Source organism: Gorilla gorilla, chromosome 12 (genome assembly GCF_029281585.2).
Source record: "Gorilla gorilla gorilla isolate KB3781 chromosome 12, NHGRI_mGorGor1-v2.1_pri, whole genome shotgun sequence".
NCBI classification, from domain to species: Eukaryota; Metazoa; Chordata; class Mammalia; order Primates; family Hominidae; genus Gorilla; species Gorilla gorilla.
The window spans coordinates 39,671,612-39,686,555 of record NC_073236.2 but is presented as its reverse complement, the minus strand read 5'-3'; the positions used below and the strand labels follow the sequence as shown (position 1 = coordinate 39,686,555).

The 14,944-nt window shown below is 40.1% G+C and overlaps 1 protein-coding gene across 50 annotated transcripts in view; it reads right to left on the bottom strand.

Moving 5' to 3' along the window:
- MAP4K4 (mitogen-activated protein kinase kinase kinase kinase 4) overlaps positions 1 to 14,944 on the bottom strand; it is a 193,605-nt gene that overhangs the window by 49,385 nt on the left and 129,276 nt on the right. For all 50 annotated transcript variants that reach the window (XM_063695632.1, XM_063695635.1, XM_063695646.1 and 47 more), the window contains 5 exons: positions 12,807 to 12,897; positions 10,569 to 10,699; positions 7,960 to 8,014; positions 6,446 to 6,524; positions 2,423 to 2,598 (listed from right to left, as the gene is read on the bottom strand). In XM_063695632.1, coding sequence (XP_063551702.1) covers positions 2,423 to 2,598; positions 6,446 to 6,524; positions 7,960 to 8,014; positions 10,569 to 10,699; positions 12,807 to 12,897 — 532 coding nt within the window. The remainder of the gene's footprint in view (positions 1 to 2,422; positions 2,599 to 6,445; positions 6,525 to 7,959; positions 8,015 to 10,568; positions 10,700 to 12,806; positions 12,898 to 14,944) is intronic.

Here is a 14,944-nt window from a genome sequence, read left to right as displayed (position 1 = left end):
TCCCCACAGAAAAGCTGATTCCATGGCATTCGAGCCAACCTTGTATGGGGATGCACTGCTGAGGACATGCAGGACCGCAAGAGGGGATCCAGAGCCCCTGACACACGAGAAAAGAACCCGAGGGCACTAGCAAATTCACCAAAATCCACTTTGATGGCAAAATTCAAAAAGATATGTAACTGCTGAAACTAAGGCAACCAAGAGAATTTATTTGGTGATTTTTTGCAATTAGGGATCCACAGAGAGTGCAGCAGAGAGAAAAGCCTGGGAGATGGACACAAAGTGAAACATTAACTAGGTACAGGAAAAATAAGCCAAATGTACCCACAAACAAACCTGGCAAAACCAGGGAAAACTAATTAAACCATATAGCAAAAGAATGAGACTAAAATTTGCTCTATTTAGGCCAGACTTCAAACAAACAAAAGTTTCAACATCAATAACTCATTTTCAGTTCTACAGGTTTTAGACAGTTTTCCCAAAAGGCCATTTATTGGTCCCTTCACTTAATGTCAATATCCAACTTTCAGTGAGCAGTTTCACTCCAGAAATCAATCAAAAAACCAGACAGGTTGAAGAGATTTAAAAGCAGTCTAGACACACACACCTCTATTTTTTTCAAAGATATACAAGATGAAAATCAGGCTGGGTGTGGTGGCTCCCGCCTGTAATCCCAGCACTTTGGGAGGCTGAGGCGGGCAGATCACGAGATCAGGGGTTCAAGACCAGTCTGACTAACATGGTGAAAGCCTGTCTCTATTAAAAATACAAAAACCAGCCGGGTGTGGTGGTACATGCCTGTAATCCCAGCTACTCAACAGGCTGAGGCAGGAGAATCACTTGAACCTGGGAGGCAGAGGCTGCAGTGAGCCAAGAACGCACCACTGTACTCCAGCCTGGGTGACACAGCAAGACTCTGTCTCCAAAAAAAAAAAAAAAAAAGATGAAAATCAGTTTCCTGGTTTTTAAGTGCCTGGGCAATTAAAATATGGTTCCGTACAAATTTGTCAGTCTACACATATAAGCTCTTCTGTATGCTAGACCATCAAAGCTATTTTAATAGATTATGCTAGCTTCAAAGGGAAATTCCAGCTTAAATAATCTTCAGAATCCTTAAAATAGGTACTCTGCTATGTTTATAACTTTACACTACAAATTACTAATTATTGACAAGAGGCTAATGGTATCTGGAAGGTAAACCCAAAAAGAAAATGAAGAGGTCACTGTGACTTGAAGACAAAGGAAGGGAAGGTGCTCTGCTGTTTCCATCTGCAAAATGTGGGTGATGAGGAAAACGTGAGATGATCCAAGGTATCTGGCAAATGTTCCATGAACATCAGCTATTATTACTATGTAAAGTCATGGGAAAATGATCGAATATGCAAATAATTTTTTTCCTGAACAGCGCTTCCGTGTCAATTGAGAGTTAAGGAAAAAAAGTCTTGTTTTCAAACTTTAGGTAACTGTGTTACAAGTGCATAGCTTAATGTACAAAGCCTAATTACTTTTATAACTAAGTATATCAGAAGGAAAAAGGTTATTCTGAACATCAATGATGACTTAACTATGAATACCAGTACAGGCAGAAAGGCCTCCAGATTTTGACCAATTCTTTTACTGCCTTGAACCCACTCTTCTTAGTTTCTTCTCTGACCTTGAAATTTGAACCAAAAAGTAATAGGATACCACTTAACCAAGTGTTGTTCTATAAAGTTATTATAAGGACCCACAAAAGAGAAGGATCAATGTGAGCTAGCAGCCTCAGAGAAGATGGTTTAGTAAAGATGGTGACGATGTTTGAACTGCACCTCGCTGGACAGAAGGAAAACAGAGAACATTCCAGGAAGGTGAGCAAAGTATGTGCAAAGACATAAAACAAAGATACTGGGAACAGAAAAGAACCTTCATTATTTAGCACAACAGCACGCTTGTGTTGTGCTTGCTACTTAAAGCAAAGTCATCTGACTATGCATGTGGCCCATGCTACCACACCGCTTGTAATAGAGTAGAGCAGTAAAAATCCCCTGAGCGGGGGTTCTTGGGCAGGAGAATTATACAGAAACACACTGATGGTGATGCTCACAGCAGATGCTCAATACACCCCAGTGAAATATACCATGAACACATCCGTAAGGAAGTAAAATGGGCAGCAACAATGATGTGACCCTCGGGAACAAGAAAAGCATCCCATCGCAATGCCGATCTATTTGCTGTAAGCTTGGTGACACAACACAAAGCTCCAGCCAACTCCACCTGGAGCCAGACTGGACCCCAGGACTAAGCACTGAACCGCAAGCAGAGAAACCATGCAAGCACTGGCCAAGTGAGCACTCTCACAGCTGGGAAGGGAGGGACCTACTCTAGTTGGCAAGAAACTAAACATAAAAATTTTAAAGGATGAAAACAAAAACAGGCTTAGTACCTTTCTCGCCTCTCTTCTTCCTGGTACGATCTATATGATCCTTAAGCTGGATTCTAACTTGCCTTTCATTTGGCTGATCCCTTATAAAAGGATGTTTCAAAAGCTGCTCTGTAGAGGGCCGCTGCATGTAATTCTTCACCAGGCACCCTTCTATAAAACTAAAAAATTTCTTCGACCTGTAAGAAGTGAAAAAGATCATCAAATTTCCACCACAAAGAGTAAAGATCCAAAATATCAGTAACTTACAAGCCTCAACATAAAGAAGAGCTTCAGAATTCACTGTGAACATTCTGCAAATGCATAGGAATAATGTATGAAACATAAATAGGAACTCAGGACTGTTGAGGATCAGGAGCATTAATTTAGCACAGTTTAAGTGGTGCATCCTATCACTAAATACACACCACAAATAGGGAGCTAACAAGGAGGTCAGATTTAAATGAACTGGGTTGAAATCTAATATTGCACATTAATCACTTAATTAACAGGAGTGGTAGCAGCAAGGGGGTAAAGGGAGGTCTTTGATAAAATGAAGGCAGACAGGACAGATGTCTGGTACCTAGAAGACAAGGACAGACAATGAGATAAGAAGCAGAATCCATGACGAAATGCTGGGTCTCTTGAACCTGTTAATTTGACATTTCAACCGGAGTTCCAAACTGGTTGATTTGTCAGTTCCCTCTGTTTAACCTACAAAGGTGGAAATTACAGTTGTTGGTTCTTTAGGAGGGATGGGGGGAAGAGATTAATCTGTCACCTACATTTGCCATACTAGCCACTTTTACTTCCTCCTGTTTCTCCATGCCCAGCTCATGAGGACCATGGCCCTAGCCTTGGTCAAGACACTCTTACCTATCACCTATCCTATTTTTTGAGACTCATCTCAAGAATCACCACTTCTGGTAAATCTTCCTGGCAACACTCTGTCCTATGTGTCCCCAAGTTAGGAGCCTTTCTTCTGGGGTTATCTGCTTTTAACAGACTGCATGCTTTATGTTTCTGTCCCGCTGAAAGGTTGAAATGGTACACGTCAAAAACTGGTTCCTACATCTCAACCTGTAGGCAATGCTCAACACTAGGCATGCATGCCACAATAGGTATGGAATAAATTTTTGTTGAATGAATGAGGTATTCTTCGGTCTTTAAAAACATGAGTTAGAAAATTAGTTCACTCTTTCCACTTCACTGCTTTTAAGAATCACTTCTATTGTCTGGTATTTCCATTAAAACTTACTTTTTTTCAATTCAACAAATATTTATGTATCAACTATTTGCATTTGTTTATGTCAGGTTCTATAACACATACACACGGGAAATAAAGTGGAGAAATTTAGGTATACACAACAGCGGACATATATCAAACTTACAGAGGAAGAAAAAACCTGTTACAGTGGACTGGACAAGAAGAAAAAGTGGGATACTTGATATTCATAAGGTAGGACAGAGAAGACAACATTCCAGAGTGAAGGAATGATATGAACAAAAGTAGGGAAGTGTTAGAGAATAATGAATTATTTTCTGAGGCTAGTATGAAAAGTGAAAAAGAATGGAAAAATAGGTTAGGGTCAGCTCAGAGAAAAGCCCTTAAAGTCATTCAAAGTAGCTGTTACTTTATTCTATGTTTAATGAGGAACATGGAAGATTCTACACAGTATAGTGAAATGCTTTAACACAGAGATTGTTCTAAGACCCAATGTCCACAAAGATCATTTTGGGGAGTTTATTGAAGATACAAATACCTGAGTCACTCCCCAGACCAGAAACTTTGAGGTTGGAGCCATCAGTTAAAAGATTCCAAAAGGATTCCTAAGCATTGTGTCCACAGACTAACATCTGGGAATCAATGATCTACAACGTATTTCCCAAAGTCAAGAATCAAGTTCTGCTGGCAGAAGGACACTGATCATCTTTTGAAAGCTATTTCTCAAAAAAACAGTAGAATTTACATCGGGTAGACGGTGGACAGCAAGCACAAAGGAAGAAGGACTTTACGTCCATAATTATCTCATCCTTTTAGAACACTTGGGTAACATTAGAACAGGGATATAAATGGATGAAATATGCCATCTAACCCAGTTTAAAGAAAGTTTGGTGTAAGAAAAGAATACAGGAAGCATTCATTGCTGTCTACCACTGTATCTTTGTATCACTATATGTTGGACACAGTGGTTAATACAGAACTGTAGCTAATGGGCAGAATAATCAGAGTATGAGGTACCCTGAAGACAGCATTAACTTAGCAATCCTTCCAGTATAGACTTCTGTCAACAAAATCTGAGAGAGATAAAGAAAAGGGGAAAATGAGTACTACTTAATTAAAGCATGAACTGGGTAGAGTTACTCCAGCTCCACAGCTGATGCCTTGGTGACATCAGCTATACACTGATGGTTTCCCTAGGCGTGGCCACCCATGGATGTCCAGAGTTATTATGTCTTAATACAGAAGACTGACTGGGGCTAAAATCCTTACAACTCTGTGGCAATAAAAACCATTCTAAACACGGGGTAAATGGAATTAGACAGCCACATGGAGACAAATGTGGTTAAAGACTGTATAAAAAATGAGAAAAATCCTGCCAGCAGAAGACAGAGGGCAAAGAACGGTGAAATGTGTTGGGGGCAAGGACAGTGAGCTACAGGGAGAAGCATGAAGAAAACTGGTATGAAGATGGGTGTCAGCATGCAACAATATAGGGGAAAGAGAACTGCAAATCACCAGAAGGTGAGCAAACAAGAAAAAAAGCATAAACAGGAACAGCTGAAAGGCCAAACTCAGAATGGAAGCTTAACTCTGAGATGTTCTGCATATTTCAGAAGGAGAGTCAAGAACCTAAGAGGAGGCAGCATCAATTGGAAAACTAGTAAGAACTGTTTCAAAAAAAAAAAAAAAAAAGCCATATAGTAGGTGGGAATCAATGAGCCCAGAAAAACAGAAAGAAGAACACAAAAAGGAGGGAAGACCATGCATGAAGAGCCAGAGTACAGACCAGAACAAACAAGAAAGGACCCAGAAAGAAATTCAAGAGGGAAAGAGGGGGGCAAAATTCTCAGGAGAACCCGAAACACTGCTCTCTTTCTTCAAGATGTTACAACTAACCCAACAGCATGTTCCCACAATGCTGCAATCCTAACAGCTTTTCTCAGGGAAAGTCATCCTCCTCTCTCTCTGCGGGTATCAGTACTCTGTTTGACAAATGTATGAGAGTTACAAGGAGAAGGAAAAGTGACAGCCTAAGAATATAAAACCATTCTGCTTAATATGCTATTCTGCGATTAAAGCTGGTATGTCTAACTTCAATTTAAAAAATAATAATAATTACAGTAAAAGCCTCCATTAATTTTAAAATCCTACTACATGTGAGGAAATGCAAGTCAACACAGCTTTCTTTCGTTCTTTTTTCTTTTTTTTTTTTAAGACAGAGTTTCGCTCTTGTTGCCCAGGCTGGAGTGCAATGGTGTGATCTCGGCTCACCACAACCTCCGCCTTCCGGGTTCCAGCGATTCTCCTGCCTCAGCCTCCCGAGTAGCTGGGATTACAGGCATGTGCCACCACGCCCGGCTAATTTTGTATTGTTTTTTAGTAGAGACGGGGTTTCTCCATGTTGGTCAGGCTGGTCTTGAACTCCTGACCTCAGGTGATCCTCCCGCCTTGGCCTCCCAAAACGCTGGGATTACAGGTGCGAGCCACTGCGCCCGGTCGCTTTCTTTCTTTAATGGAAAGATGTTTAGAAGTATATTACACTTAAAAGAATGCCTAAATACTAAAATGGAACATTTGTCTTTAGACATGTTATAGTGTTTCATGTGGTCATTTGTCACCATTTTGTAATTCAGAGAGAATTTAACAAGAAAAATCTCATTTAAAAAAAATCAACGCATCTTTTAATTGGTGTTTTGGAGAACTGGCTCTTGTGTTCCCCAGAATTAGAAGAGCCAGAATTTTATCTCAGAGGAAAGTATAACTAAAAAGAAGCAATTTAAAAAAAAATGGAAAAGAACAACAAAAAACCATATATAGCTTACCATTTTTTTGACTTCAGCCGGGGAGGAGGGTTTCTGGGAATGAGAAACAGTGCTCTCATTGGATGCATGTCACAGAGAGCTGGGGAGAGGAGACGGTTGTGTCAGTATGGCACTTATTTCACTCATTCTTGATTTCTAGGGTTCAGTCATAAATAACATGAAATGCTCTGGCCCATCGTCTGACTGACAGGTTTCATACCAAGCAGTCTAGACATCTAGTTATGAACTCCAGGGCATACCTTGAATTTCCCATTTAAAAATAGCAAAGTGGGAGGACAAGAGCAACAAGAAGAATATACATTTTCAAAAAGACATTGGAAAGTTTTCATAAATCTAAGTCTTATAGGAACTAACACCTAAGTTGTTAAACTATCTGTTAGATTACAATGAAAATGATTGTATTTTCATAGGCTTGTTGTCAAGATTAAATAAGATATGGCTTGCAAAGGCCTTCACACAATGCCTGGAACAGAATGAGCACAGTTAGGCCCTCCAGAAATGCTGTTTGTTGTTATAGCTAAAAATACTAGAAAGAGCAAAAATTGAGCATGAAATGGATTTAATTCTGTGCAATTACTCTTTGTACTCCTATGACTCACCCAATAAAGGTGTGTTAGGCACACATATAGGCATTACTACGTCACCATATGCAATGTGCATTTTCATGTGTTTCTTTACCTTCAAAAGACCCTTACAAGGCATCTGGGCAATGAGGAGAGGCAGACAATACTACTCCCCTTGTGAACAAAAACCGAGGGAAAGGATGAGGTGGTACTTCCCTGCCTTACTTTCTTAGAGGGAAGCACAGGGGAATGTATGGTGTTTGAGGCAGATCTCTATTTCTATACTGAAAACTAATTTTTAGCTGTCAATAATTATTTTCATTCATTCAACAAATATTTATTCAGCAGCAACTATGTGCCGTGCCAGACAGTTATACATTCTTTGTGTATACCTTTTTTAATGGGGACCAGCAGAAAATGCAGTGTTTTTTTCCTTTGTTCTCTGCAATTCTACCTCATCCGTGATCAAAAATGAATTATATGAAGTTCTCATTAATCCAACAGAGAAGCAAACACTCACAAAATTTCAGTTAAGACACACAAAAAATTATTCTATCAATAAAGTTTTGCCTCCATTTGTAAAGTCAAAACTTAATACTAAAATTTCATGTGTTAGGACTAGTTTCACCGAATTACTCAATTTAAAATGTAAAAAGAAAACTTACTACTTATTATCTGATCTCAGCACTACTTCAGGTCACACATGTGAGTACAACTTAAATAAAAGAAAATGTAGCCTATAGGCCTCCTAGAGATATTCAAAAGGAATAGCAATAGTGGTTTCCAAGAATTCCTTCTACATCTAAAACTTGACTATATTTATGTTGCCTTCATCTAAACAGTCCACCAGAAATGCCTTTATACATGGAGCTGAGCTGTTCTTTTTGAAGTCTTGGGAGGGGTTTAAGTCACACGTAACAAGTGAGCTAAAAAGAAAAGAAAGTTACTTACGGGGAGCACCTTCTGCCATCTCAATGGCTGTAATGCCACAAGACCAAAGATCACTCTGCAAAAATAAAACAGTACGTTACAGATACTGGGGTAGATACAAAGCCACTAACTTACATGTCTGGGTATTCACACAACTTTGCTATATAAACCAAAACGAAATTTGCCAGAAAATTAAAAGTACAAGCACATTGGTAGAACTTACGGAGCGGAGGGGAGGGGAGGAAGGGAGGGATGGAGGGATAGAGGGATGGAGGGATGGAGGGAGGCAGGGAGGGAAGGAAAGGAAGGAAGGAAAGGAAGGAAGGAGAAAATTGATTTAATTAAAACCACTCACATCTATGAATGAACTAGAGCTGGTCCACTTAAAAGCATCTCTCTGAATTATCTACTGTGAACTACTGTATGTTTCTTCATTTCTTCATAAGCATTTAATACTTTAGACTTCTTGCCCAGATTTATGTTTATTGTTAGTAACTCAAATTTAATTAAGATTTTAAAGTTTAAAGGCCAGAAACCATTTTTTACAAAGTGTTCACCACTGAATTCATAAAACCTAATGTGGTTCACTAATTGAAATCATGCCACTAAGCATCCCCACCCTACCTGCAAACCAAACAAGTCAGCTGGTTTTCTGTACATGGAATCTTTTTTCTGATTCCCCTGAAATACTAAATTTAAAATTTGAATTAAACTTTACTTTCTACTCAAATATAAGTTCCACGAAAGCAGGCATTTTTGCCAGTTTTATTTACTTTTGTAATGGCAGGTACTCACTAAACACTGCCTGATATACTAAAGTCTTATCAGATGATATTTCTTTTTTTTTTTTTGAGACGGAGTCTCATTCTGTCGCCCAGGCTGGAATGCAGTGGCGCGATCTCAGCTCACTGCAAGCTCCACCTCCCGGGTTCACGCCATTCTCCTGCCTCAGCCTCCTGAGAAGCTGGGACTACAGGCACCCGCCACCATGCCCGGCTAATTTTTTGTATTTTTAGTAAAGATGGGGTTTCACCGTGTTAGCCAGGATGGTCTCAATCTCTTGACCTCGTGATCCACCCGCCTCGGCCTCCCAAAGTGCTGGGATTACAGGCGTGAGCCACCATGCCCGGCCATCAGATGATATTTCTTAAAATCCAAAAAAAAGGATTTTTGAAAAGTAGATGAGGATAGTTATTATCATTACTATGTATTTGTTTATATGCTATCTTAACCAACGAATTAAAGTTGCTCAATTTAAAGGTTTTCTAAATAATCTACACTTACATTACAAAGTTCAGACACATATATCCGAATACAACAAAAAGGAGAGACCTATCATTCCTCCTTTATTTTCATTAAGCTTTCTATACTATCAGGGTACACAAAGGGGCTCATTACCCTAACCCAGTGGCCACTCCTGGCAACATGATTGGGGGATGAAACAGTTCTGCATGTCCCCTGCTGTGAGGCAACATGAAGCACCTCTACCTCTACCTCCCCAGCAGTGATCTTGCTAAGAAGGTTTTCCTTGATACAAATTACACCTTTCCAGTTTACAAGAAACAAACTAAATGACATAAAGAAGTAATGAGACAAATCTAGAGGGTAGAACATTAGACAACAGGCCCAGGCTCTTCAGAAAGTCAGTTTTATGGAAAAACAAAAACAAAAACAAAAAAACCAGGTGGGGGTGGGGGGATCTAGATTAAAAGAGACTAAATAACCAAATACATTGCCTTGTTCTTCATACCAGTCAGGTCTAATTACCAACTTTGTATTAATTATTTTTATTTACTTAGGTATAATAATTATTTGGGGAATGCCAGAAAACGTTTTCAAATTTTAGAGACAAGTAATGACATAGTAAAGAGTGGAAAGTCACAAAGTCGGTTATCTATTTTAAGATACTTCAGTATATAAAAAATAAAACATTCTGCACTACAGTCTTAAATTAAGTCTCATTAATTGGATATTTGTAATAAATACTAAAATACATGGGAAACTGTTAAGACATGAATTCCATTTTGCATATCATTAACAGGTATATTAACCAGTCTGGCTCATCTAATTAAGGCATGGATTTTTAAAAATAGTTTTTGTAAACATAGTAACCTGAGTTTGATATCAAATATGGGTTTACATCTAGATTTTTTTTTAAGTGTGTTACTGACTCAAGTCCCTAGAGGTCACTCTAATAATTTAAATAAATTTGTGTACCAAATAAAAGCTGTAAAGCAGTTTAACAAGAATAATATAAAATTTCACTCAAATGAAGCTATTACTTTATATTGGCAATATTTTTAAAAGAATAAATATTTGATTCTAATATATTCTTCAAGTTAAAAAACGGATAGCAAATAGGAACAAAAAGTTCTAGGCACAACAAAGTGCTCCAGACTGCTCTGAAACCAGTGTATTCCTTAGTGAGAATACAGTCATGTGATGCAAATGGGCAAAAAAGACAGCATCCGAATACTGTCCTGGAAAATTTGCACCTGCAGTTTTCCTCACTGAAGGTCTTCCTCCCTGAAAAGGCAGGCAGACAAGGGGTGTGCAATTTATAAGCAAAGCCCCCATCCCTCAGGCATGCCAGTGGCCCTGCAAAGGCCTACGGAGCAGGTGCCTCTTACTCTGTAATCATAGGTGGCATCTGGGTTCTCATCACAGGCGATGACCTCAGGAGCCATCCAGTAGGGAGTGCCTATGAACGTATTTCTCCGCCCCACAGTCCTGTCCAGCTGAGCACTCACACCAAAGTCAACTGTGGGAGGAAGAAAAAGGCAGATAAAGAAAGATAAACACAACTACAAACCAGATATACTTGGGAAAAAACACAAGGAGGAAATGTCTTCATAGTAAACTGAAACAGCAGTGCTTCACGAATATGCGATCCTGCTCAAGGCAGGCACCACTGGTCAGGAGTGCCCCTCCACAGTAAAGCCACCGAGACTGTGAGATCCTCTACCAGTCTGGAAGCTTCTGTGAGGCCTGGATCTGGCTGCCTCCCCAGCTTCTCCAACAGTGACCAGCAGAGGGCCTTTTGAATGAACCACAACCTTCAGTGCTTTCAGAGAACTGCCACAAACAAGATCAAGTCACAGAGAGCCCCAGGTTCAGGAGAACTGACTGAGATGCACTTGACTTACCTTCTTAAACAGCACTAATAACCACAAAAGTTTTCTTGAAAAAAACACAGTACTGAATCAAATAAAATCAAGCTAAATCACATGTTCACAAACAACACACCCTAAAGCACTTGGAACTTCTGCTGATTTTTCAGTCACTTCTGCATCCCACCCAATTGGATGGTGGTGGTGGTCTAGAGGAAAGTTCAAGGATGGGAGGCAGAGCTGGCAGGAAGACCATGACTTCTAACAGAATGCCTCCCATCACTCCCTGCCAACACTATCACTACGAACACTGCCATTAACCCACCAGGAACCTGCAAAGGTGGAGGAGCCCATGCAAAAAGGCCTACGAAATGCTGAGATGACTTAAAGGGATCATAGATTCATGCACAGAACACGCTCAGGAAATGGCTCGTCCAGGGTGTGGACTCACTCACTGAGTACTCCTTTAGAGACAGAGACACACGGGCCAGGCAGTGCAGGAACCAGGGACACACAGGCCAGCCAGTTAGTGCAGGAAGCCTAAGCGAGCATCACAGCAACTTGGAAGGCAATGGTAACCAATCACTAAGTGATCGCTCAGGGACTATCACAGGCTGGTACCAGGAGACCAGAGCAGGGAACACACAACTCACTGAGTCATTTGGTATGAGAACTGCTCAAGTGCTTCCTATCTTAGCTCTGAGGGGAGTTTCCAATTGGGCAGATTCCTCCATAGAAAACCAACAAACACAACCACAGGCAAGAAAGTAACTATGAAGATCTTACTTTTACAGCACAACAGCTGTGCCTATGATTTCTAAAAGAAAGGGTGACCAGACCCATATAAACATAAAGAATTTTGTTGTGATGTGTTAGTGGAAGAAAAATTAATACAAACTCTATTTAAAAATTTGATACAACATTTAGATGAAAGTGGAATGAGTTCAGACCCAGCTAAAGGAAACAAGAAATATAAAAGAACCCTTGTGAGTAACTCCAGGAAAACACCATGGGCTGTAATTATCTAACCATGCAGAAATTTATCAAGCACCTACTACAATGAAGTCACAATGCTAGATGCTGGGTAATACACTATTTGCTGCATTCCCAGAATTTATATTCTGGCAAAGGAGACAGTAACAGAAGTAAAAAACAATCACATAACTATACATTGTGAACAATACTATGAAAGAAACAAGCAGCAAGGCCCAAGACAAATTAGAGGTTGGAAAAGGCCCCTAACATGAGAAAAAAAACTGTGACTTCAAAACTGAAGTCAAGTGTTCCCAATGGGAAACAGTCATGCAAAGGCCCAAAGGCAAGACCCAAGAAGTTTAAGAAAAGAAAAAAAGACAGTGACTGATGAAGAGAGAAGTAAAGAGGGACATAAAATGAGGAGGGAAAAGTAGCACGGGTCAGATCCTACATGGCTTTTTATGGGCAAGGGTGAGAAATGTAGGTTTTATCCAAAGTAAAATAGGAAGCCATTAAGGTTCTTTAAGCAGTAAAGTGGCATGGTCTGATATGAAGATCAGTCTGGCTGCTGTATAGAGAACCAGGGGGCAGGGGGGCACAAACATGGAAGTGGGGAGGCTGGAGCCAAGCTAAGTAATATGCTCGGTTCCCACATTCTTAAGAAGAACAGAAATAGAAAACATGGGTAAGACCGAACTTTTAGCTAGATGGAAGCAGAACTGGGAGTGCAGCTGGCTTGTGCCAGGTGCCATTATGAGATCACGCCGCACACCCATTACCTACCAAGTTTCACCTCTGCATTCTCAGTCAGCAACACATTCTGGCCCTTGATATCCCGGTGAATCACATGATGAATGTGAAGATGTGCCAGTCCCTGAATAGGAAAGACAGACCTGAATTTTAGTTTTCTATGACTATAAGTAAACAGCCAGGAACACACCTTTTGTAAGAAAGTGCACATGTGGACCAAAGGTGCTTGTGAGCTCATGAACATTAACTTCGTCTTAGTGCATTCCCAGGAAGACAGCACCAATACTACCACACACACAGAAAGAAGTCCTCCCCACCCTCCACATTCCCAGTGGGTTAGGTTCCCCGTGTGAGCAACGTGACCACTTCTAGCTGTGCCTTTAAGATACACTGCAGATTATCATCTGCAGTTTCTCTGCTATAATTTGTGCTATTTGTGTACAGGGTGGTTCCTTTCCCACGCTAAATGTCTAGAGGGTGACCCCGTGGGCATATTTGAACTAGACACATCTCAGGGGAAAAGCAAAGGGCAAGAGAGGGCTTTGAAATCTGGCTCTTTAACACTGGCTAGCCTTCCCACTGCACAGTGACAAACTGCTAAGTGCTGATCAATCCCACCTCCATCCCAAAGCATAAAACGATTGTGCTGTCAAAAGAGCCTTGTGTTCAAATAAAGTATCTTTCTTTCCCAAGGAAACAAACCTACTGGGCATATAACACTTTTTGATGACCTTGTATCTGGAATGAGGCCCAAAAGCTTGTCTCTTACGAGAGGTGGTAGAAGAACAAAAACACATGTTGCATCCAAATATGGTCCAAGAGACAGCAATGCATCATTCTCACAACTCATTTACTTATTCTGTCCTTAGCTAGAGAAGCCAAATATACAGCTCGCCTCCTTAAGATACAAGCAACCTATTTACTCTAAAATGTCTCAATCCAAAAAGGGCAGATTACAAGTAAGGGTTATTTGATTTTTCCTGTTTATTCTTTTTTCATGGGGTTTTATTGTTATCATTACTTTGTAAGATATGAATGAAATACAACAGTTCCTCTAGAATACTAATTTTTCTAACATAGGGGGTTTCAAAACATTCATTTACTGGTCTGTCTATGAAATAGAGCAGAGCTTATTTGACAGCTCTGTTTATTTTTCACAACACAGGATGTGCGGTATTATACCACAAAGCACTGACTAGAGAAAAAAGCACTAAAAATATATGGTACCTTATTGCTATAGTTAGGAACAAAGCACCTCCTCTCAGCATGGTATAACTTCAAACAGCGAAAGGAGAGACACAAAAGCTAACTTCCCAATTCTTCGTAATTCCTATTTCTATTATTTCAGTTTATTTTTGCTCTCTAACTTGCACAACCTCTTCTTAAACTTTTACAGGACTATCTTAACAACAAACATAAGCACCCACATCTTGTCCAACAAATGTGGCTTGCATGCACTCTTGTTCATTACTAGCAGTAAATGCATGGAACAATGCCTGTTTTCCTGTCTATACTGCTACAGGATCACTGCTTCTACAGGGAATTAAGGTGTGTCTAACAGCTCTGCAACAATGTTATACAATTTTTCTGAAAAATAAGTACATTTTTCTTCCATGAAGTACCTGGGAGTGTATGTGTGTTCAACTAATCCCATACCAGAAATTAGGCCACAATTATCCTTCCTTAGCAGAGATGCCAAGTCCAAATACTCAGTGAAGGACCTATCCTCGAGCAAATGCATCAGTGTTTCTAAACTAGGAAACATTTTTCCCTTAACTCTGTATCATGCATGGTCACAGAATAAAAGAGCAGGCAAAGGCTGTCATACAGTATCGGTTATAGAAAGCTCTCAGTTCCCATGCTCAATATGAAGATACTGCCATGTGGAATGTGAACATGGAAGTGGGCTGAAAAGAACACGCTGGTCTGCTGCTAAGCCTTGTGGTCCACAGGGTAACAGTGTGCAGGCTCCAAAAAGCACTTCTCTATTGGCTGAGGCCTACCTGCTTAGGACCCTCCCCATTCCAAGGGTCTGATCATAATGATCATAATGTCTAAATCCAACATCTAGTGAGAAATGAGGAAAGGTTTTGCCACCACAGAAATTGTTTAACCCCAACCGTCTTTGAGAACACAGCTTATCTGTCTGGGGGTGGCTGCATTCCTTTCTC